Below are 27,827 nucleotides of genomic sequence, written 5' to 3' on the forward strand. Positions count from 1 at the left end.
GCTGCCCAACCATTGCAGTAATTTCGTCATCGCTGGTCTATAAAAAATACTTTCTTTAACATGAGAACTAGGCCTTTCTTTTAGAAGAATTAAACAAATTACATTCCCCCTATTAAACTATGCTGTGTCGTTTTCCAAACCTGTTAATTTTAATTAATATAACATCTCTATGTTACAGCTTGTCCTTTTAGTATTTATCACTCTGTGAAATTCTTATGTAGATTGTCATTATTCCTCTTCTTACATGTTCTCATGAATCCTAAAATGGTTAAAAAATGTTAGTGCTTAAAGCATCAACACTGGCAGCCGAGACATCATTTTGCTCTTAGCAAAAATTTGTGTCAGACTTTCAATCCATGCAGCTACTCTCATAAGGCTTAATCTGATCACATTTGTAAGGCTTTTTGTTGTGTTGTAAAAATCTTGTTAAATTTACAAAATCAGGGCTTTAACTGCAAAGAGGAATTAGCTCAACCTGAAATACAGGATTTCTAGTAAGTGACATGGTTATATATTAAATGAAGACGTAAAGATACAGGTGTACATTTTAGTATTCTCTTTTTTAAACAACTATATACAATTTTTCTGTTTTCATATATGAATAGTTAAAGGTGTGTAACTCCAGCTGTTCCTTTTAACTTAAAGGATATAGGATATGATTCCACAGCACTCTTCTGTGCATGTCTGCACACATAAATGCACACACACCTGTGCTATGATGCACTGAAAAGCAACAAAAATCTGTTCATTAAAGAAAGTGTCAGTTATTACAACTCCCTGGAGACTACTAATACAGAACAATATGTTTTCAAATCCCTGTTTACTTTTTTTAAAAAATAATTTTATTTGGGATGTTTTGGTTTTAGTAGCTAGATTTCTGATGATTAGGCTGAATCGGTTTCTGTCTTTTAAGTTTCGTTTGTTAGCACTTAGTGCCTGAAGCATGCACAGAAGCCAGACCTGAGGGACTGTCTGTGTTTACACATCACTGGTTAAGACTTGAGAAGCTGCTTGGGGTTTTCTAGGGTGTTTAGTAGCAAAATGAGCTACTTCTGATCACAGAACATACTTTTTCTAAAGCATTCTTTATTTTTCCACTCTCCCTGACATTTCCCACAGCATGTATTGATGACCTGCTTAAACTGTCAGTCTTCATTCAGCAGGAGAGAAGCAAGAGTCTCATAGTGACAAAAGAGTTGGTAATTTGAGGCCATCTCCTTTGACATCAGTACCTGGATTTACTTAGTCTCACTTCAATGAGTATTTTTAGTATATATGGTATCTTGTTCATACTAGTTAACACTGTTACAGTGCCTTGGGGACAAATTCAGTCTTTCCAAATATTAGATTTCCTAATTAATTTTCCTATCATTTTTCATTATACCAGTACAGATGCAGGGTTTTTTTCTCAAGTTGTTGACCCTAAATAACCATGAATTTGCACTGTAATAAAAAGTTATCTTCTGAATGAATTTGGAAGCTATACGGTTTTGATTCACTGTTGCTGAATATAGACCTGTTAATAGCTTACACAGCACTGCTGACTTGCATAAAGTCACTTAATGATAATAAGTATTACAGTATACTGCTTGTGTATTTAACAGCATGGGGGAGGATTATTTTCTTAGATACACAAAGCATTACTCTGTGTTCAGTGTCTTTCAGAAATCAGCTGCCCTTGAGCATTGCTACTGTACTAATCTTACCAAATTAGTCTCTAAATATTTTAGATTGTTAGGTAATGGCTCTTATTAATATTTGCAAAGTTCTTTTTACTGTAACTGAGCAGCTTTATTATAGAGGATCCCAGGCTTTCATGGTCTCAGAAGAATAGTATTGTATCTGAGGATGTATAAGGAGCAATCTCAGCTTTAGCGGTGCTGCCTGAATCTCTGACTTGACCCGTGGCAAGAGCCAAGTGCTGCTCTGTGACTTGGGCCTCCCTCGTCTTGTGGCTCAGCAGGTAATGGAGGACCTCCGCTCCACACAGCTGCCAACTCTGTTTCACCCTATATAGGGGGTATGTCTGCATGATCTCTTCGGTGGTCATGTATCAGCTTTCGGCTGCCGGACTTAGGTACTGGACATTGGTCCAGTTAATGGCATCAAAGACTTAGTGCCAAGTACCTGAGTATTTATCCAGCTTTCTTACTAGGTTTGACTGAAATTTATGATTGGTTGTTTTCAAGGAAGTGTCTAAGCTTCACAAAATAGGACCTGTAGCCACAGCAGTAACTACAGCATAGATTTAAGCAGGGTTGTTTTGTATTAGTTTAATGTCTGGAGGCTGTAGTCGTGACTCTGTTATGCACCACTGATTTAAGGAGTTTAGTTGCTCAGCAGAGATTATTTATACCATCCATCAAAAGAGAGGAAGTAGTGACAGTGATGGAAAAATGTGGAGCATTGAGGTATAGAGAATGAGATTGCAATGAAGATGGGCCTTTTTAAAGGAAGCAGATGTCTGATCAGTGCAAACAGCAGCACTCCTGAGAAGTGGATCTCAAGCTTTTGCATCCACAGCTCTGATCCCATATACTGTTTTTTTATCTTGTTTAGCTGGGGATCCCAAGCATGTTTAGCCTGGGATCTAGGGTATATAGATATAATTCATCTACAGGATGAATTTTGACTTTGGTCTCAGTTCTTGGTGCTGTTGTAAGGACTTTTGCACTGGCATCCATGTTAGTTCCTGTCGAAGTTCTATCATTAGCTTTATTTTCCTTCGCTCGTCACCTTGGTTTGTTCAGTAGAACAGGAAAGATGACAAAGGGTGACTTCACAGGAGGATCCAAGTCCTAACAGTCCTAAGCCACCACAGATCTTCCACTTCTCAGCTAAGCAGTTTTGCTGAGCATGAGGCATTCATTGACAGAGACAAGAGAGCAGAAAAGTGTTCAGTAACAGACAAGTGTTCTGTAAAAGAAAATTGAGTGGTTCAGATACAGTATCACCCTTTCAGTGACTGAGGTTTTTTCAGTTTTTGTTTTACCTCTTTATTTTAAATGCAACAGCTTATCCCATACCTAGTGGCAGGCAGATTCCAATTCACAGAAAACCCAAGATTAAATTAAGTCATCCCATTAAGTTCCTTCCATTAAGTAAGTTCATTTTTTAAAGTGAGTTTTTTTATAGTAAGAGTGATCTGCGTAAGATCTTCATAAATACTTTAATACACTTTTAGAAGTAAACATGGATGGAAAGCACATCTGTCCCTTTTTCACTCTTCTTGCAGGAATGCAGAGACTTGAAATTGCATATTTCAGCAAATATTACATACACTTTTGTGACTTTCAAACCCATTTTAAACCTGTACTACTGATGAATGACCTGTTATCTTCCTAACAGTGCACTAATTCGAGACATCTAGCTTCACAGATTTAAGGGATTAATGCTTCTGGGAGTCCATAGATCTTAATCTTTAGCACCAAAGGGAAAATTAGTGTCTTTAACTACCTTATCCCTTTCCACACTCTATTAATAAATACAATGAAGGGGATTGCATGGAAAGAGTTTTCCCTAATGAGCAACGCTCCAGCAGTTTGACATCTTCATGCACATCTGTGCAGCTGCTGTACTGACCATGGACTGTAACTTTTGTTTGAAGCTCAGTCTTCTCAAATATTTTGTCTTTGTAATATCTACTAATTCAGATATCAAATTTATCAAAATTATCACTTCATCGGTTTCACAAAAATAAATATTTGAGAGAATAATTTTAGATATTATTAGATATCTTTATCCTGAAGAATTTTTATCTGACTTCATCTACTGCTTGACTTGTCTTCTTACCTGGAAGAATTTGATTTTCATTGAAAGTGTGTGGAATACTATTATTTTGGGTTTTTTTCTTTAAAGGCAGAAATTCAGAAAGGAGATAATAAGATCACTTGGCCATTGTATCAAGCTGTTTTCTGTAGAATAGTCACAAAATACTATAGTTCAGCACAAAAAGTCAAATAAAGGAGATCATTTTACTTTTCATCTGACTGGAGCTTGCCCACACTAATGGCTAAATACGAAGCTAATAAAGATAATAGGAGTTCTCCCTTAAATTATTATAATGATTATTGCAGAGTGGTGATTGGAAAGTATTTCAGATGAAAATCAGTGCTGAAGCCAAGGGGAGATTCCTGATCTTTTGTGGGCTTATAGTGTTTCTCCAAAAGAAAGAGCTGTGTGCTCCCTGGATTCTTGTCAGTCACTTCAAGTGAAGAGCAATAATTTTGTTGTCAAAGGTTGTTAAACATCTTCTCTGTCACCCACTGGAGGAGAATGACCATAGTGCTACAGCAGGCAAGAAAGAAAATAGTTACTCGTGTCCTTTCTGCCATATAATGGGTTTTTTCTGCCATATAATGTGTTTGTTCATGACAACACTCATGAAGCAACTCCAATTAATAATGATTAGGTCTAACTCTAATCTTTTCAAAAAAGATAAATGGAACTTTTTCTACTGATGAATACCTTTTGTATCTCTGGAGAAACAGGAATTGCAGTGTGGGTTACTGATGGGAGTTCTTATGTTGGATGAATAATCTTTGTAATTGCTGCCTTTTGGTTTGTCGTGCCTGAATCCTGCCTGATACATGTGTGTAAAGAACTATATATGCTGGAAATGAATACATTAATACTTTTTGTGGTGAATCATCTCTTAAACTTTGTGAATAGCTTCTCAAATTGTCATCATGACATGCCTTGTCTTTCCCAGTGAAAAGCTGAGTTGCGGGTCGAATGCAGTAGCAAAGTCTGAGCCATGCTGGACTTACTTCTGTGCTGTCATGCACGCTTTACGCTGGATTGTCCAGCTGTCTTGTCTTCACCACAGATTGTTCTCCTTTGGCCATGCTTATTTGGGATTTTCACCTAGCAGATTTACTGGCATAAAACTGTATCTGAACAGACTGAAGAGGCCAACATAAGCTCTTGCCAAAAGGCAGTTTTGATCTTCCCTGGATGCCTCAGCCTGTTTTCATTTTCAGAGACAATCAGGGGCATGTGATCCTGATTCACAGAAGGATTTGTCCCGTCTCGTGTCTATGATTCAGACATTTGGGAGGAAAGAAAAAAGAATGAATGTGATCCTTGAAGAAGATAGCCCTATGGACATGTAGAGTTTGGCTACTAAGGAAATAGCCTCACCAGGCTGACAGAACACATTGTCCATCATCTCAAATCGCAATCCTTTTCTAGTCAGAAGGGAGCTATGATTCTGCAGTGACACTGAACAAAGAAGCTCTCTTCTAGAAAAGGATGTGACAAAGTGAGAGCACCTCCTGTTTCAGGCAAGCAGTGAAGCTCTGGAAGCCCCTTCACATGGTGCCATGCTGGTCTGCTTACTAACAGGGATATGACAGATGCCTTTATCCACGATAAAACTTGTACTCTTGGCTTTAGTATTGATATGATGTGTGTTGTTGGGCTAGGTATTTATCTTCTCTGACATAGTAGGAATATGCAACTGTTCTGTATCGAGCTGTTGATATCTATATGTAATAGCCATAATAGTGTCTATTTCAGTCTGTATAAATATGAAGTATTTATTGCAGGGTTAAACATGGATGTTCCTAGCAGTACAAGTATTAGAAACAATTATTTAAAAAAAAAAAAAAAAAAAAGAGGGTGAGTAGGGGCTTTGTACTGCTTTGAACCAAAGGCAATGAAATGAAGTCTACTGTTCTACGACTTCGTTGCTTCAGAGTCACAGTTTTAAAACTGTGCCTTAATGCCTGTAGGTTCATGTTGACTTCATTCTTACCTAGGAGATTATTTTCTCATAAATGCATGTCAGAAAGTCATTCTGTGTTTAAAAACTACAGTGGTACTTAAAGAATACAGTCCTGTCCTTCAGCTGGTTGCTAGCAAATCCATGCTAGAGCATTAGGAAGAGTGAACCATGAAAACTGTGTGTAAGTATGAATAGTATGAATATAGGCTGTTCACTCTTCTGTAGCCATGAGCTCAAGGTGAGAATGTCTGGTTTTAATACCAAAGTAATACTTTAAAGGCGGATTTCACTTCTAAATTTCAGGATTTAATACTTTGTTTCAATTCACTAAAGACATTTCAAAAATCTGGGTTGCTTTATGCGTTTCAGAGCTATCTGAAAGCAGTTGGCAGCAAATTTTTCTGCCTCACCAGAAATATTTGGTAGTTCTAAATATCTGTACATGATATGGGAAATCAGATATGAAGGCTTTTGCCTGTTTGAAGAGAATGCTGTTAGCAAGGATAGGAATGCTGCTTTGAATTTTAAAAGTGTTTACAGAAAAACCATGCTTTGAGTTCTTATGAATCTATTTCAAGAACAGGCAGTTTCTGTCAAAATGTATAATTTGCTATGTATTAAATCTTAGAAAGTTTCAAACTTTTTTTGGAGAGATATATGCAGTATGTACTAGTTGCACCCCAAAATTTATTATTTGAGGGTTATGTTGCATCTCTGTGACATACCCAAGGGTCTGCACAAAATCTCATTTCTGAACATTCATTCATGAGTAGTATCTTTCATGCCACTGTATGAAGTAGTACACTCAAAAGCCAGATGTTTTAGGGGTCTCTGTTCTGAGCTAGAAATTTCAGGATACTGTTCTAGGCTAGTACTTGGAGTCTCATTTCACATTTGGTTTGCTTTAAAGATATGAGACATTTGGCGGTATTGAATTCTCAGCAACCAGAAAACAAGCTGATTTTGGTTTGGTTTTTTCGTTTGGTTGGGTGTTTTTGGTTTGGTTTTTTGGCAGCAATGTATTATCTTGATCTTTTATGCTCAAGGCTTGCACTTTGTAAAAACTTAAACAAATCTACAATATAGAACCAGCCAAAACCACAAATTCTGATTTAGACCTACTTGGCTCCTCTGAATCATCACGAGCTCTGGGCAGTGAGTCAGCCAAGAGCTGGTTTTCTCTTCAGTATTGTGTAAACACAAGATGTTTCCCTGGGCTAAATATTATTAAGTTAAAAAGTCATGTTTATTTTATTTTAATTTTTTTTTAAATGTCATGTATAAAAAATTATTTATACATAAAGCTACCATCTGGGGAAATCTGAAAATCCTTTTCTTCTACACTTTCTTCATCAACTCAGTTTTGAACACAAAGCAGTTTTAAGGTACCCTGATTTTTTTTAATTTGGTTCTGCAAGTAATAATGACTTGGATCAGACTGCTGACAAAACTTCATGTATTGTGGGAAAATTAGTTTTGGAAATTGCCATTTCATTTGAAGTAATTAAGAAAAACTTAATTCATAGTTCTATCACTATGCAATTACTTAAAATTAAAAATGAAGGTTCTGCAGCTGACTAGTGCATTCTCGGGGAAAACTTTTTAGATATGGATATATAGGTGTATGTAAACATGAATTGGGGTTTAATCATTAGGATGCTGTAAGCTTGTCCACTGTGTCAAGCACTGGAAAAGCTAATGACTTTTTTCTAGACATCACATCCTTTTGCTTCTGGCAAGTCCTCTCATGCACCTTACATCTTTTCAGAAATCTCTTCATGGCAATTTGATGAGAGGCATTTACCTTGCCGAGCTGTCACACACCCAAGCACATTTTCTCCTCCTGCTCACCCTTGCTGTCTGTAGGTCTGGCTGAGCACTCGCAGCCAGGTGGTGGGTAGTCCCAGTTCCTTTGCTTTAGTCTTCCAGCTGTGGTGTTGGCCATCACGGTAGTAATTGAGCATAGATTGGCAGGCATCAGTCTGACAGTAGATTTATCTCTTCGTAACTCTTCACTATTCATGTGGTTGAAGTGGATGGCAGGTAAGAAGATTAGAGGGAAGAAAAAAAAAAGTTATAGAAAAAAGGAGTGGGAATATAGCTTATTCGTTTTTTGACCCCATTTATTTTGGTATAGTCAAATGCTTTTAGTTTGTAATGATGCTTTCTCTTTCAAAATCAGCATCTATTGTCTGATTATGGAATTTGTTAACACAACCCTTGAAGTTTGTTATTCTGCTGAAATCTATGATTCATAGTGGATTTTCTTCCCTTATCTTGTTTTGTTTACAACTTTAAAGATGTAATACTGCTAAGAAAATAGTTGTATGACATTAAGAATACTGTTTTAAGAGAATTAAAGTCCAGTGACTGGGAACTCCTGTGTATGCTGTTTAAAAGACTGAATGCAGGTTCTGCCTAGGAAAAAGAGAGTTGCATCGTATTAATACAATATATTAAGATGAAGTTTGACTGTGCTTTTAGTACTTGTTTAGTCATGATTCAGCATGAAGGACAATGGCAATGTGCAGTGCATATGTACATGCCCATATGTGCAGGAGGTGGTAGGAAGTGACTGCAGCCTTCTGTGGCATAGTAAAAGCAGAGCTCCTTTAAAAATAACTACAATGAGCTGCACATACAGTCTCTTGGCTTCTTTATCTCACATTAGGAAAAAGAACATTCTAAGGGTAGATAATTTAAAGAAAAACCAACAGAATAATACCGATGAGAACACACACAGATGCAATACCAGCTCTACAGTAGAATTATAATTCTCCCTTCTCCCCCCAAATAAAGACAGACATTAAAGACATGAAAAAGATGACTGGTGTTTATCTTTTTTTTTCCCCCCTTTCAATAGTGCGGCTTCATGACAGCATATCAGAAGAAGGATTCCATTACTTAGTCTTTGACTTGTAAGTATGTGTTTTGCATATGTTTAGCATGTTGGGGATGTGGTATTCAAACTTTTAGATGTAAATACAAGCTCACAAGATAAATGCATGGTTCTATTGCAATGAATTGAACAAATAGAGCTGGAAAGACAGTACAATATTTGGGTATTTGCATGTGCAATAACTGATTTGTGTCACTGTAAGAATTCCATATTAAAAACTGAATAAGTAAGGCCACTGTCGAAGTCAATTTTAGTATAAAATGTAGGTAAGTAGAAGTTGTGTGATATCTGCCAAAACTAAGTAAACATATGACTCAGAAAAAATAATTTGCTGCAAGCCAGTTGTCTGTAAAGGAAACATATAAAAACATATGGAAGAATAGATTCTCTACAGAAAATCTCCATTGCTGGATTGAAAGGTAAGCCTGAGTTTCCTAGAGGGAAAGACTCTTTCAGAATTTTATTCCCTATTGATATCATACTGATATACAGAATGTTTCATTTTGACACTATTCAGAATGTAGAATGCCCAGCATATAGAAAGGAAGTTTCCTACTTCTCATTTAGCTTCAGGAATTTCAGTCCTGTGAGCTGTTCATGTAGTGACTGTGGGTATGTGGAGCTTCTTCTACGTAAGGCTGTTTAGTGGAAGAAGGGATGGTGACAACATGAACTATGTGTTTCAGACTCTTAAAAAGAGACAGTGTTGTTCTTCGTTATTCCCTGGGACAGGCAAAGTTTTCTTCTCGCCTGCAAAGTTACTGCTTTTGGTTCTGGGTATGGGCAAAGATGAACAATTAGGAATTGTCTTGCAAAACTGACTTACTTAAGTAAAATTATCTTTTACTTTGCAGATTTTTTCCAGGGTAGTTTATGGTTTTGACCAGCAACACTCCCCACTCCCAACAGCTTTCTTAGGCCCAACATGGGTTGCTGGTTAGAATGAGAATACCTTATTTTCCCTAGAAATGTGCTCATTTCTAAGCATCCAAACTGAAATACTTGCATTTAGCATAGCTAAATTAGAACCTGGACCTTCCACAATCGATAGTGTGCTTTCATGTTCAGGTTACATTCTGTTTTATCTTCTGACTTAATTTTTTTTAAGATTTCTTCAAGACTAGATGTCAGACTAGCAGTACAAAAATATTAAATAGTCTCCAGTGAAGGCATTCAGGATGCAATACTCAAATCCTAACTGGTCTGAATGGGAACTTGTATTCAATTTGTATATATGCCAGGTGAGTGCTCTGACTGTTGATTTGGAAATGGATCTAGGGCACAACATGCATACATGTGCTGGGTTTTGTTTTGCCTTTTTTTTTTTTTTTTTTTTTTTTAAGGACTACAAAGGAAATATTTCTATGATGAATTGGAAAAATCTTCTTAATCCTGAACATTTCTGAGAAGTGCATGCAGAATCCTTAGTTCTAGGGACAATGTCCCCTTTATAAACTGGTGGCTTTTTTATTTTTTTATTGAACTACTGTACTGTTAGAAACTATGGCATACTGTAATTGCAGTTAGTCAACTTCTGCCTTAAATTGAATATATAATGCCAGACATAGGAGACTATGAACTAGGAGGCATTTGAATAACTGCAAAGTTGTAGATACTAGTATCTCAATATAAACAGAACAAAAGAAGCCTGTATTCTGCAATAAAAATTAATACCTAACACAAAGATACTCCCTTGGCAGAGAAGTAGATTGTGCAGGAAGCATTTTGTATTGGCTGGATCTGACTCTGTTTCCCCTCAGTCTGATTCAGGAAAAACACAGGAACAGACTTAAATATATGCTGTTCATCAGAATGGTCCTCATGGTTTTGATTTTCATCCTCTTCAAAGAAAGAAGGCTTTTTATGGGTTTTTTTATGTGATCATGTGGTTTGAGGGTTTTGTCAAAATTAATTATTTTGAAAAAAAAAAAGTCTAAATGGTAGAGGCAATGACGTACTACAGATAGTTTTCTTTGGAAAAGCAATATATTGCATTCTTGAAGAACTTTTGCCTAATTAGTACGGATGGCTGCTCACACTTTTTCATTCAGACTGAGAAATTATAGCTGTAATGCTTCACTATTTATTAGTGAAACATCATCTTTTAGTGCAGCTACAAATGTGTGGGTTAGCTGCTTGTTTAAATGTGCATAAAAGAGCTGCCACAAAAAAGGTACCATATGGACTTCTTTAATATGAAGGCTAAGTACATGCTTTTATTTATTTATTTAATTTTTATTCAACAGGAGCCTGACTGTGGTGTAACACTGTCACTCCACCCACACACACCATCATGTCATTATCTTAATGATTTCTTTCAGACTGTGTGGGATTCAGTATGACTGTTTCTTCAGAAATTTCTTTTAGCCTGCATCCCACATAAGAAAGTGAAGAGGAAGAGTGCCTTTTCTGTGAATAGAAAAAAACAATCATTGTCACTTTCTATTTTGAATTTCTAATAACCTTTTTTGAATTAATGTGGTAGAGATGTCTGCAGTCTGAACAGAAGCCTGTTGCTTTGCTTCTATACTTTAGTGATAGCTGTGCTTTTATATGGAGAAAAAAGTGATTAACCTCTGTTACAGGCGTGCATTTGGGTGTAGAGTTCATGTCAAAATGGGAAGCTGGAAGTCTATTAAAATCCATTGGAAACTGGACACTGAACAATGAAATATGTGCTTTCTGATAAAATGCAGCATTGGGGTGTTCCTGCAAGAAGTCCCGCATGTGAGGGAAATAGATGCACTCAAGTATTGACATATGAGAGAGAGAGAAAAAAAATTTATCTTCGGTTGCTGACTCCCTATCTGAAATACATACACAGTGGTGTTGTTCCAGAGTATGGTAGTTGCTTTGCACTTGACTAGGCAAAGTAGTAATTTTTCAAGGTCATCTTGATGTCATTGCCAAGGAACAGAGGCATGTTACTGACCTACCAATAGAGCTCCTACTCTTTTAGAAAATTAACTAAGATAGCTTTCTGTGATAATTCTCCCAAGCAAAAGACTTGTTCCTGTTATGTTTCTCTAACTAAATACTGTGAAGTGATTTGCAGATTAATAAAATGTGTAGTAAGATTAGTAATGGACTACATGAAGATTCTTACTCCTCTTCCCTTATTGGTTAAGGCAACTGTAGTTAGGATTTGCGTCTCTCTGTCAGCCCATTTCAGTTGCTAAGCACGAATGAGATTGTCTTCAGTGTTAATGATGTTAGATGAGTTCAAATCCAATCAATTCTGTCAGTATTAATTGCTGTATCTGAATGGAAACAGCTGTAGCACTTCAAGACTCTCTTGTGCAGGTCAATGAGATTCTCTTTTTTCAGCATCTTCCATTTTAATGCACTTGATATGATGCAACAATTGGTACATTTAGAATCCCAGCATTGCTGTTGAATCCCAAGTGAGGGACTGCACTGTGTAGAAGAAACAAAAATACCAAAAAAAGAAAGAAAAGCCTGATTGCAGAACAGTGTTTGCCTACAGTAAATGCCTGAACCTTTCTTTTTGAGAAGTAGAAAGGTCAGAGATAAATAAAAAGTATATGGCCACTGTAATTTTGCAGACTGCTTTCTTGTACCTTCATTACAAAAGCAATTTAAGAAACAAAGATGTAAACTAGGAGGAAACAACACCAGTGTGATCACCAGCAGAGGCTTTTTAATCTAGCTTTGCTAATTTGGGAGTTCCTTTATTATATCCTCCTGTAAGTTTTCCTAATCAGCTGAATATGGTACATGATATTGAGTATTCCTGGAGGTGTTGCTACCAATGCTTGCATCAAAAAATGTGGCATTTAACACTAAATGCAGTAATTTGTTTTAGTGAGTGTAGAAAGTCAGTTGAATGAAGCAGTTAAAAACTGCTTCTTAATGTACCTCTTCCAAGAGGTAAACAGAAACAGCATCCTTCCTATGTGGAATCCTTCTGTTTGCCCCTCCCTGCAGTTTTTCTGAAAGACATATCTTTCAGAGGGCCTTGGTATTTCTACATGCTGCTTGTACTTCTGTTGTTTAAACAAACCCATGTGCTTTATTTGTTGCCATTTTAGTATGATCTTCAGAAAATTACAAAAAACCAATAGTTCGTGAGAACAAGGGGCTTTTAATTTGTACCGTGAAAGTTACTAGAGCTCATACCATGAATATTCTGTCCTGAAATAAAAACTCACTGAAGTCAACAATGTATCTGTATCAGAAAGCCATTGAGATCCATTTACTTCCCATTTTAATTTTGAGGGGAGAAAGTAACTTGACAGCTGTTCACATAGCTTTATATTGAAGGACCAAAGTTCTTTGTGTTATTCTTTAACTTTTTACCTTACACTGTTCACTTATTGGGAAGCCCAAAAGGGGACACAGTACTCCAGGTGGGATCTCACAAAGTGCAAGAGAAGAATTGCTTCCTTCAACCTGCAAGCTGTCCTATATCATGATGCCGTTGACCTTTTTTTGCTGCAGGGGCCCATTGCTCAAGCATGCTCAATGAGCAAAGGCCAACAATTTTCTCAGTCAGAGGCTCAGGAGATGCAGGTGAGTTCTGGCCTCTTAGTCCCCTGCACTACCTTCTTTCATTATGGCCATTTAGCTGTCTTCTGAGAATTATTCCTAATGTATCCTTCACAGTGACAGAACGTGGGAATTGTTGACTACTTGTTTGGTTGTCAGTGAAATTCACCTGTTCTGTTTTTGGTTTTATTTTTTCATCATTTAACAATGCTTATGAATGCCAAGCAAATAGGAATGCACATTCCCCTCTTTTCTCCATGCCTGAGGAGAACAAGCATCAGCTTCGTGTTCTCTCCTACTGAAATACAGTTTGACAAAAGCTTTTTCTTTTCTTTTTTGGTTTGGATGAAAAATGAGTGTTTTAGGGAAGAATAAGATCAAACAATGTTTTGTTTTTTCATTCATCACAAAGTGAGAATTAGTCCTCTTTACCAGAACTGTGGTAGACAAATATGTATGCAGAAAGGAGGTATCAAAGACTGTCAAAATATGCATCAATCAAATATTTTGTGTTATAGCAACCAAAGCCAGTTTCTGGAAGGTAGAAGAGAAAAAGAAAGAAAGTATAAATTTGGCAACCAGCTATTTTACCTCCTCCAGTTTTTATTGCAGACTTTTGTACAAAATGTCATTCTGCTACCTGAAAGTCATTACTTTCCAAAGTCAGTAAGGTGTGACCTCAGAAAAAGGGTGATGTAGCCCATTTCTGCCGTTCTCCAGTGTGACACAGTAACTGTGATCTAGAACAAACTGTTAGTACAGCAATTTGCAAATTAATTTTCCGGTTGTGAAGATTCGAAGTATCCTAATTTTTAATTTTTTAATCCTTTTAAACTTAATTGTATTCAATAATGATTGTTTTCATTGTAGTATAGATTTTTAAGCATCTTAATCTTTAAGCATCTTGTAGCCCACTGGCTTTTCCATTTGGGAATTTATTGAGAATGTAATGTACTCTATGAAAATTCACTACACTCATAAACAGTATGGAAATACGAACATTGATCTCCCATCTGGGTTCTATTTATGTTGGCATATCAGTAGGATCAAGGTTTTGGAAAGCTGGAATCGGACTAACTCATGAATCCTGTCTGTTGAGGCCCTGTTTAGGTGTCCTGGTTAAGCTGTGCACTTGGGTATTCCACTGTGCATTTTCTAGGCTTGCATCTGTTTTCAGCCATACAATACAGCACCTGTATATATGAAGATTTGCATTTAGCTGTGGAAATATGCCCATGTATTCCATAAAAGGGAGATGTTACAGTACAGGAAAGGTCTTCCTGTTTCTTGGAGTCCGCTGCCTTTTTGACAAGTTTTACGATTTTATTTAAAAGCTCATCAATCTTCATCTTAAAAATAGAGCACCTGTCTCAGTTACTTTACCAAAAACTGTTTCATTACACCAGTTTTATGATTGTTAGAAAACTTCTGATTTTAACCCACTTCTTCACATGCATTTTATGCTTATTTATTATTGTACCAATATTGTCCCTTACAATTCTCCTCTATGGGGAGCATGGTTTATGCTCTTTGTCTTCAGCATTTATTTTCATCCCTCTTAAACTTTGTTTTGCCAACTTAAACTGACTTTGCTTCTCTGAGCGAGTAATGGATAGTCTAGTAGCAATTTTTTGCTCATATTGCTGTTTCAGTTCCCTTTTCTGAATGTGAGTGACCAGCACTGTGTACGAGGAGGGATTTTACTGCTGTATGTAAGGCCATTGCTGTCACCTTGTTTCAAATGCATTCCAAGACTGTGGCAGCATCCTGCTCATGACTCATTCTGGACTGTCATCTTTGTGTTATAACAACACAGCTTTATTTCTTTTTAGCCACTTCCTACTATTAAACCACTGGTTGTACAATGAAATACTAAGTATGCAACCATGCACTTTTGCTTCTGTTACTGGTCCTCTGCATCATACAGTTCTTCCCTTGTACTATTAAAGCCTCTTAAATAATTTAAAGTGCCTCTTTCATTAAACTATTGCTACTTTCTTAACAAAGATAACTGAAAATTTTCTAGGAAAAAAAAAAGTGCCATTAAACTGACTAAGGTGCTCTGCTTCTACTGATATTCTCCTTCCAACTCAGAAATTTTGTCTTTCTAGCAAAAGGACAAAAAGCAAGCTACTCTGGCACATGGTTACACCTCTGTTGTGTTTTGACCTATACTTAAAGGCCTTTTTCCCTTTTAAGCATTATTGTATTCTCCTTTCTTTCATCTGTCTTACATCACAGTTCTCAATTTATCCTGAAGTGTTCTGAACTTCAGCCACAATTTTCCTTGCTGGTCAGTTCCTTTTATTCTTGTAGTTTTACTGCTTACTCTTGACATCCTTAACTGATGTATGGCATCTTGCCCAATAAGCTGCTGCTTTTTGCTTTTATTTTCTAGTTATGATTGCTCTTCCACCACATCCTTTTAATTCATGTAATGATTTGGATGGACAAACCTTCCACTTTAGCTCCTTCACGTTGCTGCTCAAGACCTCTTGCATTCAAACATTCCAGTTACTGCTCTCTGACTTCTCCCTGTCAAGTTAATTTAAGATGCACATTTTCACTTCTGAAATCTCCTTTCCCATCTTGCTTTTCCTAACAGAGTCACTGGAGGTGAATTGTTTGAAGATATAGTTGCAAGAGAATATTATAGTGAAGCAGATGCCAGGTAAGTCACTTGTTTTTCTAATGTTGCCTTTAATGATTCTAGGATAGTTACTTAAATATCTCATGGTGTTTGGCATCAGTTTCACCAGCACAGTCAGTAAGACTCCAGGACTTCTCCTAGAGTTCCCTTAGACTTGGAAAGGCATGGTGCTTTGAGCTCACGACTGTGTGGTGGAGAACTCATATGAAGTCTTGATGTCTGCTGATCTGAAGAACCTGAAATTGGATCTCAGTTTGTTAAAATCTTTATAAACTTGTGAAGTTATTAAAATCTTACCCAGTTTTCTCTTCTGAAAACTGGACATAAAATTTCAGCTACCTCATCTACAAATTCTTACATTTGTTGATCAAAGTTTAAAATATATGTTGGTCTGGAAAGAATTTTACATTAAATAAATATAATTTTTGTTCTCAGTCTAGAAGTACTAATTTCCTTTTCATTTTTAAACATTTTTGTTGTGTTTCATCAATAAGCAATTACACTGTGCATCTCATAGTCTGAGCTCAAATATGAAATCTCTAGCAATTTTCTGCAAGTGCTTGTTGAAAAACTTGAAGAATAAGTTGACGATTATCATAATTTGCATGCTAACATAAAGTATCAGGGCCATTTTTCCATCTCAGAATCTGTTTGCCCTCATACAATAATAAATCTTAAATATTCTTATATAATTATGAATCTTAAACATTGTGGTCAATTACTTTAAAGAGAATATGTTTTACCACTACTCTCTTCACAGAAAATCTATCTCAAAGTAAATTTGAAGGATCCTCACGTTTCTGTGAATTTATAGTCACACACCACCATTGATTCATATTTAGTACATATAACTTTCAGTTATTCATTTACATTTGGAATTAATTGGCAGACAACCAGAAAGCATTAAGGGTTCCTAACAACAGTGGTAGGATAATAAACAAGCAAGAAGTTACTCTGAATATTAGGAAGCTTCCACTGTTTATATGTCTTACTAATTTCTGTAGGAATGGTAAAAACATCATTACTTTAAGCATTTGTGTGTGGAACAACACGTAGCAAAACAAGATATAGAAGAGAAAACAGAATGGGTAATTTAGGTGGTGTGGAAGGAGAGGAGCTATACTGAAAAAAATTTTGAATTCTTTTTTGCCTGCTGCGATTCAAGCAGAATTTCTAATATTGATGCCAAAGGCCAGCATATGGTGTCATTGTGTGTTTTTAAGTTACCTGTGATTTAAAAGGAAAAATTGCAATATTTTTTTTTGTGTTCTAGAATTATGACATATTGGAAGGAGCTGTGCGCGCATATATATATAGGATATATATGCATTTTATATATTCGGTGAAAACTTGACCAAATAAGTGACTATCTAGTTATCATGCATCTCTGTATTTGTATATATTTATATATATATTCGTGTGTGTGTATATATATATATATATATATATAGTGTGTGTGTATCCCTATAGAAATAGTTGATGGACTTTATAAATGCATATGCTAGGACTGTTAATACTGGTCTGCTCCTGCAAGCCCTTACTCACACAAGTAGTCATTACTCATACGAGCAGTCCAGTTCAGTGAGTTGTGAACTACTTGCGTAAGAAAGGGTTTTCAGGCTTGGGCTCCAGTTACTGATTTATGGCCATTCCTTCTGAATTCCATGGTCAAAATGTTTTGGATGAGCAGTATCAAATCCTTGGCCCTTGACTACTATGTAGTACTTACAGTCACTGACTACTGCCACAAGGATGTCTTTTAAAAAAATAAAGTATGAGCTCTTGTGGTGCTGAAAAACATTTGAAAAAGTTCCAGTGCTCTAAAAGATGAATCAATAGTTGTGCTTTTTTGGCATTGTAGGCTGACCAAAACTTGCAAACCTGGGCATGGAAAAATAGGTGCTAATTAAATTATTTAAAGCACCAAAATAAAATATTTGTCTACTTTTTAATGTGGATTTCCATTTCCTGAGTGACTCCTAACTAACCTAGTGCTCGACGATATTTTAAATGAAAATGCATGCCACTTTTTTGACTTGGCTTTATTCTACTAGTAGTTTAAGAAACCATTAGGTTCAAGATGAGAAATGTTTTGCTTTTCCTTAGCTTTTGACTTTGTTTCATTTGTTTGTGGTATATCATTTCATTTCTGAGCATTTCTTGTTTCAGCACTTGTTGTAATGTTAACTTCACTGTAAAAATTTAGAAAACCCGAAACATATCACTTAATTGTTTATTGCCTCCACTTTATTTTTCCTATAGCAGTTTTTGGAAACTGGAAAAAGCTTCCATACTGCTGAATGAAAATACAACCTAATGATTCTGTCTCATAGGTGTCATATGTTCCATGTTAAATGTCTTTTTTTGGTTTGGTTTGTGTTTTGTGTTTTGTTTTTTGGATGCTTTAGAGCTGGAAATATTTCTATATTCAACGTTGTTTTGTTCCAGTTCAATGTGCAATCAAGACTTGTCAGGAGGTGTAAAATTGGTTTTGTTCTTTTTTTTTTTTTTTTTAGTTTTATTTTATTTTGTATTTAATGTGATTATGTGCCTTTAAAATGTTCTCCCTTCCATTCTGCCCTTGTATCTTTGCAGTCATTGTATACAGCAGATTCTAGAAAGTGTTAATCATTGTCATCTAAATGGCATAGTTCACAGAGACCTGAAGGTCAGTATCTGGTGCCCATCAATTGGATATAAGAGTTTGGGGTTTTTTTTCCACTGGGTAGGGGCAGAGGGTGGGTTGTCTGCGATGTTCCCTTGCCTATCCTACTCACCCTCAAAACAACTAGATGAACAAATAATGCATGACACCTCTTTCCAGTTTGCAAGTCTACAGGCCTAATATACATCATGGCAAAAGGGGGAATGGTTGCCAAACAAACTGTCTCCTTCCAAAGCGCTGGATTTATCCCATGCTGTCGAACGTGTCTGGTATTCTGTTGAGGCTGTCCATGTATCGCTGTGTACGCACATGGAGGTGAACTTTGGCTGTGATGTATGTCAGCTTGCAGATTTAAATGCCACTTCTGTTCTGAGACCCCGGGTTGCAGTAGCAGAACAACCGGTCGCACACTGCTGCATTAGAGTATGACGAACCCTCAGGCAAGTGATGCTAATTGCCGACTAAATTGGACTGCGAGAAGTTAATAATTTACCTAAAACACCTCGCTTGGAGTGGGTTTTTTTGGTACCTCAATGGCCGCTGCAATTTCTGACGCCTCTGAGAGAGCTCTCGGTATGGAGAGGAGGAAAAAGTACAGAGGATGCAAAATATTTAATACGACCTCGTCAGTGAATTATTGACAAAATTCGTACGGTTTTCTGACAATTTTCCTTGTAAAAATTGTCATTAAAAAACCCCAAACTAAATTAACACACACAAAAAAAAAATACTACAGCCGACCTGAAGCATGTCTCCGAGGCCGGCCCCTTGCTGCCGTGCTGCCGCCACCGTGCGGGGTCCCGCAGCGGCGGTGCCTGAGGCCGTCGTGCTCTGAGCGGCGCGGGGCGGCGCGGAGCGGAGCGGAGCGGGGAGCCTGGCCCCGGCGGAGCGGAGCGGGGAGCCCGGCCCCGGCCCCGCCACCGCCGCCGCTCCCGGCGCCGGCGCCTGGCTGCGGGCGGCGGGTGCACGCTTGGAACTAACACGCGCCCCTGGTGTTTGCATGCAGTCATTGCATTCAGCAGATCCTGGAGGCTGTGCTCCACTGCCATCAGATGGGCGTAGTCCATCGCGACCTCAAGGTGAGTGCTGCTGTCCCGACCGGCCCTCCCTAGCCGGAGCCGCTGCCAGCCTCCGCCCTGCCGCAGCGGAGAGCAGCAAACCCGAGCAGAACAGAGCCGTCACCACTGGAAATGTAAACAGTTTTCTTTTTTTTTTTTTTTTTTCCCTACACCCCCCCCTTTTTTTTTTTTTTTTTTTTTTTTTTTTTTTTAACTTCGTTTCACCTGTGCACAAGAACGAACCGCTAGCATTCACTGGAGAAAATCAGCTAAAGGTTGCCAATACCTAGCTGTCCAGATCTGGGCTGTGAAGGCAGCCAGCACCTGTGGTCAGTACCAGGGAGAACATTAGTTGCTTTTATAGCATTTGGTGTATTCATTGAATACCCGATCTTCCTCTCTGTCATCCAGAGCTTTTGGGGCAGGTTGTGGGGGGAACTTTCAGTCTCTCATCAGCATAACTTGGAGTGCTTCTGAGAAGCACACTAGCATTTGCTCATTGTGCATTTTAGTGACAGAAGGCCAGCCACTATGCTATTGCTGGCACAAAGACCTCTCTCTCCTCCCGATGATGACTGAGCTATAGAACATCTTTAGAAAGCAGGAATTTCTACACTGTTCTCACCATGATCTCCTGAGGAGTCAAGCTCCTGCTGGACAAATGGTAGCAATGGGATGGAAGCTTCAGAAAGAAAACTCTTGTGTTGAGAAGAGCATTACCTCTTTCTTAACCATGTACATATCCAAATGGCTGGATATGTCTGCTGCAGAAATGCTCTCTGCATTTAAAACATGTTGGCATGGAGAGAAACAAGTAAAAATAATTTTCTTTTACTGGGAAGCTCAGAGAGACAAGTCTGTCTCAAAGCTGGTAGTAAACTAGCCTTGTGGATAAGGGACAGGACTTGGAAGATTGCTTATTTTGAAATCAAATGGAAGTGCAGTGTCTGAAATACCAGATCCTTTACAAAGGCAGAGAAAAAGTGGTGTGCGGGCTAAGGCAGTGAAACATGCTAACTCCTTCTGGCACAGATTCTTTGTCTTTTATTTTCCTTTCTGAATGATTATGGGGACCAGAAATTTCCTCCCAGGATAGCACTTTTCTAGTCGTTATCGTTAGTAATAACGTTGGAATCAGAATGCTATCTTTTTTCTTGCCATCCTTCACTTCCAAATAACTGCTACAGTCATTGTCTGAATTTATAAAGTCTATTGTTGTCCTATAGGAACATAAAGGGTTCCACTCTGAAAACTCAGAGAGCGTGGTGGAATTCAAAGACACATACACAAAATTCTCTACCCATTTTGTGCTTCTGGCTTTTCCTGTGCCATAGCTGTACAACAGGACACCGACAAGTCTCTATCTGATCCATAAATCCTGCATGACAGCCAGATAACATGGAACAAGTTTAAGTGAAAGAATGTGAAATTTGTCCAGCTGCTCCAATGATTCTTGTCCTCATCATACCTTGCAGTACTAATCTAGCATGAAAAGGAATTGAAAAAAAAGGTTGTAGCCACGCAAGCTGACAGAATAAGAAATGCTTTCTACTACTTTCCATACGTTCCCACAAAATAACTTTTTCTTTGGAAATGCATTAAATCCAGCTGTTCCCTGCTCCAAAGCATATGTGGATTTCTTACTCTGGCAAATCCAGGATGAATTGGAGAAACAGTGTGAGAAAAAATGTTTCTGCCAAGCTGTAGTGCCCAGTTTCATTTCTGAAAGTGAAAACTTCAGGAAGCAGAAAACCATCCTTCTTCAGATACTACTTGGTGGCAAAAAAAAAAAAAAAAAAAAAAAAAAACCAAAACCAAACAACTAAAGAGTGAAATGAAAGGCTGTAGTGAAACCCAGTAGACCTCTCTGTACCAAAAAGAAGATGCCCAGGCCCAAGATCAGACCTGAAAGACATTGTAGAAGATGGTTATGGCCTGGCACTGATCCTTAAACTGAAAAACTTGATGGATTTTTTCCAATAACCTGGATCACAATTTGATGGCATGTTTGGGGGTGGGGAGGGCAACGAGAGGAGGAGAATTTGGACCATCTTGGTTTGTTTAACTTTGATTTTAGCGTAATTCAGTAACAAACAGAGAGGAGCCTTTGCAGCCTCTTACAACCTGCAGGAGTGCTTGTTGCTGTTCTGTTTGTAATCCTTGGTATATGTCAGGATGGTTGTGGATCCTAGATCAAGAAAAATTTAACCTGTTAGTGGCAGTCTGTCTTTAACAGATGGTAAAAGTGCACTTCTACGTAGGGATTCCAGTTCTTGGCAGTCAGCACTATTGCTGCTTTTGTGAATCTCTATGACCCTCTTGCATTCCCCCAAAAAGCAGAAGCTCTAGTTATATTCAAAGCAAAATACACAGAGACCTAAGTACTTGATCTCTAAGAATTAAAGACCTTTGGAAAAATAAGGCATAAATCATGTTAATTTATTTGTAAGTAATTTTAGTAGTTAACACTGCCATTCTACATGCTTGACTGCAGCCAGTCTACTGGTTACACAAGGTGACACTATTGAATCCACAGTATGAGTCCTGAGTGGCCCACGCTGGGCTGTTAATGTTTTCCAAGTAATTGCAGTCATTCTAAGTTAATGCATGATAATTATCTAGTATGCCTCTCGTCATCCTGAAATGACAGCTGCATGTTGTTTAAGCGCATAGTGCCACACAACATTGTCTTTGGCATAGGAGTGGATTGGGAAATCTGCTTCATATTCACCTATGACATTGGTATTTCTTCAGAGCACTTTGATTGGCAAACTAAAGACACATAATGGGGTTAAAAAAAAAAAAAAAAGGGAAAAAGCAAACAAACAAACAAAAAAAACCCCAGCAGAAACCACAAAATACGACTTTAAATGGCATCACGTGTTGCGAAGTGGTATGCGCTTGGTAGGTTAGTGCTTGTGTTTGAACCAAAAGGGTGAGGCATGTCACTGCTTTTGGCTTGATGAAGGTCTCAACCAAATAGGACCAAATGCGTTAGAGGTTATATAAGAAGTGCATTCCAGGAAGTAATTACTGTAAACTTCTCTCACTCTGATAGGAAACCTTCAAGAACTATGTGACTGTATGTTGAAATTGATGTAGTTAAATGACAAGCAGTGTGATACTGCTTAAATCAGTGTTGATGAACCTAGAGAGCAGTCCTCAGCTGTTCAGTCAGTGTTTGATATAATGTAGTTGAAGTGGTTACTGATAATTTAAGTGAATATAAAGATTATGGGTTTTTATTCTGAGACCTTAATCTCAATTTTTAAAAATGTAGAAATACCAGATTAATCAAGTAACTGTTGAAAGGTTAACACTGTCTTTCCTATGACATAGCAACAAAGGGATGAGTGAGAGAATGGTGTAAGTTGCTCAAAAAATGTTCCTTTACAGTTTAGTGAGAGGGGAAAAAACACATTTAGACTAAAGAGTTTGTCAGGGCTGGTTGTGGTGTTAATAGAAGTACTACAGTGGTTGAGAACTTAGTTAAGTTCAAGAATATTTTGCTGGATACTTGACAGAAACATTAAAGATAGCCTTTGCTGAAAGAGGCTTATGAACTTGATTGTTTCCAAGATCAGTACCTGCATGGGATTAACTGGAATAATGTAAATAGTCCCTATATGATTGCTGTTGGGTTTCAAATGAAATACGCATTTAAAAGTTTGCAGGATTGGGTCCCCAGTGCCAGACTGGATATATATCACAATTCTTTTGTGACAGATCACTACAAAAATGGCTTCTGGGAGAGTCACAGCAATACCCTTGAAAGTGAGGTTTTGTCATTACATAAATGTAGAACAAAACCTTTTTTCAAAAATAACGGAGAAAGAAAATAAAGAAATGGCGAGAAAATACTATAGAGCTCACAGTTCTCTGAAATAATCTGTGAATTCTACAGTATTTTGTGTTTTTTAAAATTAGTTAATAAAGTTATCTTTGGAAAATTTGCATTTGATGTATTTGATAAATGAAGTTAAAAGGATACATTATGAACAGTAGAATGAACATTTTATGTTCAATTTCTTTATTTTTAGTGGAGTGAGCGTACTGTAGCATTTGATTTCAGATAGGACCAACATACCCTAAAAAAATTTAAAAAAAAGAGCAAAATGTAAAGTTTTGCAAACTTATATTGTTATTTGTAATAGGTCCTCTACAAGTACAAATGTGGCCATGCTGGTTTTGCTGAAAGATTTGCAATGTAAACACACCTGCCCTCTAAATACAAATACAATAATATGTGTGTTATTGTTAAACTCTCATGGTAAAAAAAAACATATTTCTGTTTGAAAGTTATAGATGCCCAATCCTGCAAACTGAATAGGTTAGACTAGTAATCAAGGAATACGTATCTTTGGGGGTTTTTCTGCAGCATTTTTTCTACTAATGAGATTTTAGGAGTCTCTGAATTTTCCTATCATACAAACAGGTGTCACAGTTCCGTATGACCATTCCAGCCAACTTCCTTCTCTAGTATATCTGCACGCTGTCCTTACCTTAGTGTTGCTGTCATGGGATCATGAAGGCTGTTTACAGGCCTGGTGGTTCTTTCCAAGTAGGAATGGAAAGTGCAATTTTTGCAGTTTCGTGGAGAAAACACATGGGTATTTTATCTTTTTCACTCCTCTAAGTATTTGTTCTTTTCCAGACTACCATAACTAAAAAAAAAAAAAGTGAAAACCTGTCTAAAATATATTTACTTATATTTTTATCTCAATTTTTTTCTCTCTCTGAATAAAGCCTGAGAACTTACTTTTAGCTAGTAAATCCAAGGGAGCAGCAGTAAAACTGGCGGACTTTGGATTGGCTATAGAAGTCCAGGGAGAACAACAGGCTTGGTTTGGTAAGTAAATTTTTTTTTTTTTCTCACCATTTATTCAGCATAGCTGTTAAGCCTCCCAAAACGCACAACTCTCACCCTAGTGTGAAACATGCAGCTGTGTGACTACTTGATATGTAGCTTTAAGGGGTATTTTGTTCATAGTTCAGTCTCTACGCTTTAGACCTTTTTCTCCAGGAAGAATGTTATCTGTAATTCTCACTGAATTAAACAGAGCTGGGCAGCAGACTTCATTTGTTTAATAAGGGGAAGGCGGGGGCGGGGGTGGTGGGGGGAGGGGGAAGAAAAAACCCCAAATAAAAATCCCCCAACACTTCAAAAGTAACCTGTGGCTACATTTCCAAATCTCAGAGCTTGCTTGGACAAGAAGTGGCTCTGCCTCATAGCCTTCTCTTCACTAGCAAAAGTAAATCACCTTGCCAAACAACAGAAAATAAATTGGCAAAGGTCACTTCTGTTGGCACAACTGTGTTCATACTTGGGATTTTGCCAGCACAGCAGTACTGGTATGGGGTAGGATGGAGGGGGAAGGTGTTTTTAAATTCATGTTTTGAGTACATACAGCTTTATAAATGTCCCTTTTGCATGCAGTCTAAGTGCCATTGACTTTCTTGAACCCGAAACTTCGGTTTCTTGATTCCTATCTTGTCCTAGTTTTTGTCAGCCTGTAAAGTTTGACTGAGACATAGGTTCACACAAGCCTCTTCTCCCCTGCTTTGCCTTGTGTTATCTACAGGAAGGAAATACGAGTGTAGAGACTGGGAGGGAGGTGGATGGTTTCCAATCAGTGCTCAGGTGACTGAGTAGTAACACTGACTGTAAATTAATACTGCTGAATGTACCTTCCCGGTAGTCAAAACATTTTGTCTGAACAGCTGTCTGTCAGCTGGAAATACCTCAAAATTTTATTCTGAAGCACTTTGGAATGTGACTTGAACAAAATAAAAAGTGCTGGAGTACCCGAGACTGTTGACAGTCATCCATATCCAGATGTTGCTGTGACAGTACAAGTTTTCTGTCTCAGATTTTATATTGCTGTCCTGGAAGTGACTGTCCCTTCACATCTGCAAGTGAAACTGTTCATAAAAATGTTCTTTGACCCACTAAGGTCAAAATAATCTGGTTTATTAAATATGTACAATCATTAATAGGTAAGCAACTCATGTAGTAGATCATGGAAAGCATAAACCCAGGAAGGTAAAGGGGGCTTAAAAGCATCTGGAACCTTGCATAATAGTTTCGAAAGGGTTGTCTATCCACAGTTCACAAACATCTTTTGAAGTTGGGACTGGAGTTTCTCAGCCCCATTGGTGACTTTGAAAACATTATCTTCATCTGAAAGGGATCAAGAGTATGCTTGCTTGATGGTGAAAGTGTCAAAGATGTAAAGATGTATTGGGAATGTGGGAGAAAACTCTGTGTGTATGTGACCACCGGAAGAAAGCACATTCTGTGCTTCAGACTCACTCATGAAATGTCTGGAAAGGGAGGGTGTCTGCCCGCCGGAAGGTGGCAATTGACGGTGTAAACTAGGTCTCCAGAATTGATACCTGGGAAGTATCTGCCATGTCCTGTACAGTGTTTCAGGTTATGAGAAGAGAATGTGAGTAGTAAGTTAAATATTACACAACTCTCCAGTTCCACTAACTAGTCCTTTTTTTTTTTTTTTTAATTAAAAATAAAAATGCTATTTGCAGATTGTTTGTTACAGTTAACAGATGCCCAAAGGGAAATGGTGGAAAAGATTTAATACTGGTCATTTTACATACTAGGACATGTACAAACATGATGCATCTATCTCACATATCACGCTCTTTGAATAGGTGTGAAGCACAGGACAAAATTTATTGCAAATCCCAGGAGGAAAAAATACAAAACAAAATATTTATGGCAGCTACCTATTCTCACTTACAGCAGCTAGAAATTGCAGTTTAAAATTAACAAAGTGATTGTGAGCTTGCTGTCAAAGCTTAGAATAAAAGCATAAAGGATTTTGTGCAGGCAGTGGGCTGAGAGATTGAGTGTTTAAAATCTAGGGTATAACTACATGTGGATGCACAGGCAGTACTGTTGGACATATGTTGGTAGCTTTATAAACTAGCCTGTTGTTTTAAATCCCAGCCTTTATATAAATGGATTTCAGTAATCCACAAAAGACAGAGGAGATTGCTTTTGCACGTTAACTAATAGACCAGAACAAAAGGAGTGGAATAGAAATGAGAAAAAACAAGTAATTTGTTATAATGACAAAATCATCAGGTAAACAGGAAGCATCTCAAGAAAAAAATCAGCAGAATGAGTTTGACCTCAGGGATAATGCATCTGTATGGATGCAGATGGTGCAGAGGAGGTTGCAATTCCCGGTAAAATCTTGCAATCTTGCACTTTATTTTTTGGTCATTTGGTTCTTGTGAAGTGCTTGGTTTAGACTTGTTGCATCATGAGGACTGCCATGCTAAAATTGGTAGAAAGCTGATTGAACAGAATGTCTTCAGAATGTGTATGTAAGGAAGAGGTAAGCTGGAATAAAGGTAATAAAAAGTAAGTAGTCTAATGTGGCTCTTTTTTTAATTTGTGTTATTCAGTAAGACTAGTGGGTTGTGTGCCTTTTCTGGAACTTCCTCTGCAGAACCTTTCCATAACGGTCTGAGTGCCTTCTTTCATCTTTATGACTGCTTTAGCAGGGCAAAACATTAACTGTGATGCGTTCAGCCTTCTGAACTTTTTCTTGCTTACTTCCAGATGATTTTTCTGCTTTCCACTGGATTTTGCAGCACTTAGTGACTCATGGCATGCTCTGATTCTAATTATAGTCCTGCATCACTATGGGGTTTTTTTTATTATTATTGTTTTTCTTTTTTTGGGTGTAGTCCTCTGGTGCAATGGTTGCTTTTCTGCTTAAACCGTGGCTATGCCTTAGCAGGAAACTGGCTAGAGCTCTGTGTGTTTGGATACGGTGGAATACTTTCCAGGTTTGACTGTCTGCAAAACAAACCTGTTCCTTGCCTGTTTGTAGAAAGTGTTTCAGGGTTTAGCTGAAACACCCCACCCTTCCAGAAGGTGTTCAATGGACTGGGCAAGTGTCACGCGGACTCATTGCTCCTCGCTGAAGTCAGGGGAAGGACTGTACTTAACTCACTGGTAGCTAGCTAGATTTAGGCCTAGTTGCATTTCAAATTAAGTCCAGCCCTCCAACTCAAACTAAAATATACATCACTTAAGTCATTTGAGTAGCTTCACTGAATTGGCTTGCTAGTTCCATTAAATGTATGTTATACACAGTCTTTTGGATCCAGCCGTGCAGGAGGAGAAGGCTACTTGCCCTATGCTTACTCTCAGCTGCTTACTCTTGCCCTTTGCTGCTATATTTTCTCACCAGACCACTAATTTGAATTTTTATTCTCCAGTCAAAGGGAGGTATGTTAGCAAAGATGTATAACTTAAACCATGTTATTTAAACAGTGTATTCTGC

The 27,827-nt window shown here is 37.7% G+C and overlaps 1 protein-coding gene across 39 annotated transcripts in view; it reads left to right on the forward strand.

Moving 5' to 3' along the window:
- Positions 1-27,827, forward strand: part of CAMK2D (calcium/calmodulin dependent protein kinase II delta) — a 165,432-nt gene that overhangs the window by 87,975 nt on the left and 49,630 nt on the right. For 29 of the 39 annotated variants that reach the window (XM_074905178.1, XM_074905184.1, XM_074905214.1 and 26 more), the window contains 4 exons: positions 8,592-8,646; positions 15,742-15,807; positions 18,382-18,454; positions 24,256-24,358. In XM_074905178.1, the coding sequence (XP_074761279.1) occupies positions 8,592-8,646; positions 15,742-15,807; positions 18,382-18,454; positions 24,256-24,358 (297 nt within the window). Of the gene's footprint in view, positions 1-8,591; positions 8,647-15,741; positions 15,808-18,381; positions 18,455-19,457; positions 19,531-24,255; positions 24,359-27,827 lie in introns of all 39 variants that reach the window. The other 10 variants (XM_074905180.1, XM_074905183.1, XM_074905200.1 and 7 more) reach the window with 1 other exon arrangement.

Source organism: Athene noctua, chromosome 4, assembly GCF_965140245.1.
Source record: "Athene noctua chromosome 4, bAthNoc1.hap1.1, whole genome shotgun sequence".
In the NCBI taxonomy this organism is placed as follows: Eukaryota; Metazoa; Chordata; class Aves; order Strigiformes; family Strigidae; genus Athene; species Athene noctua.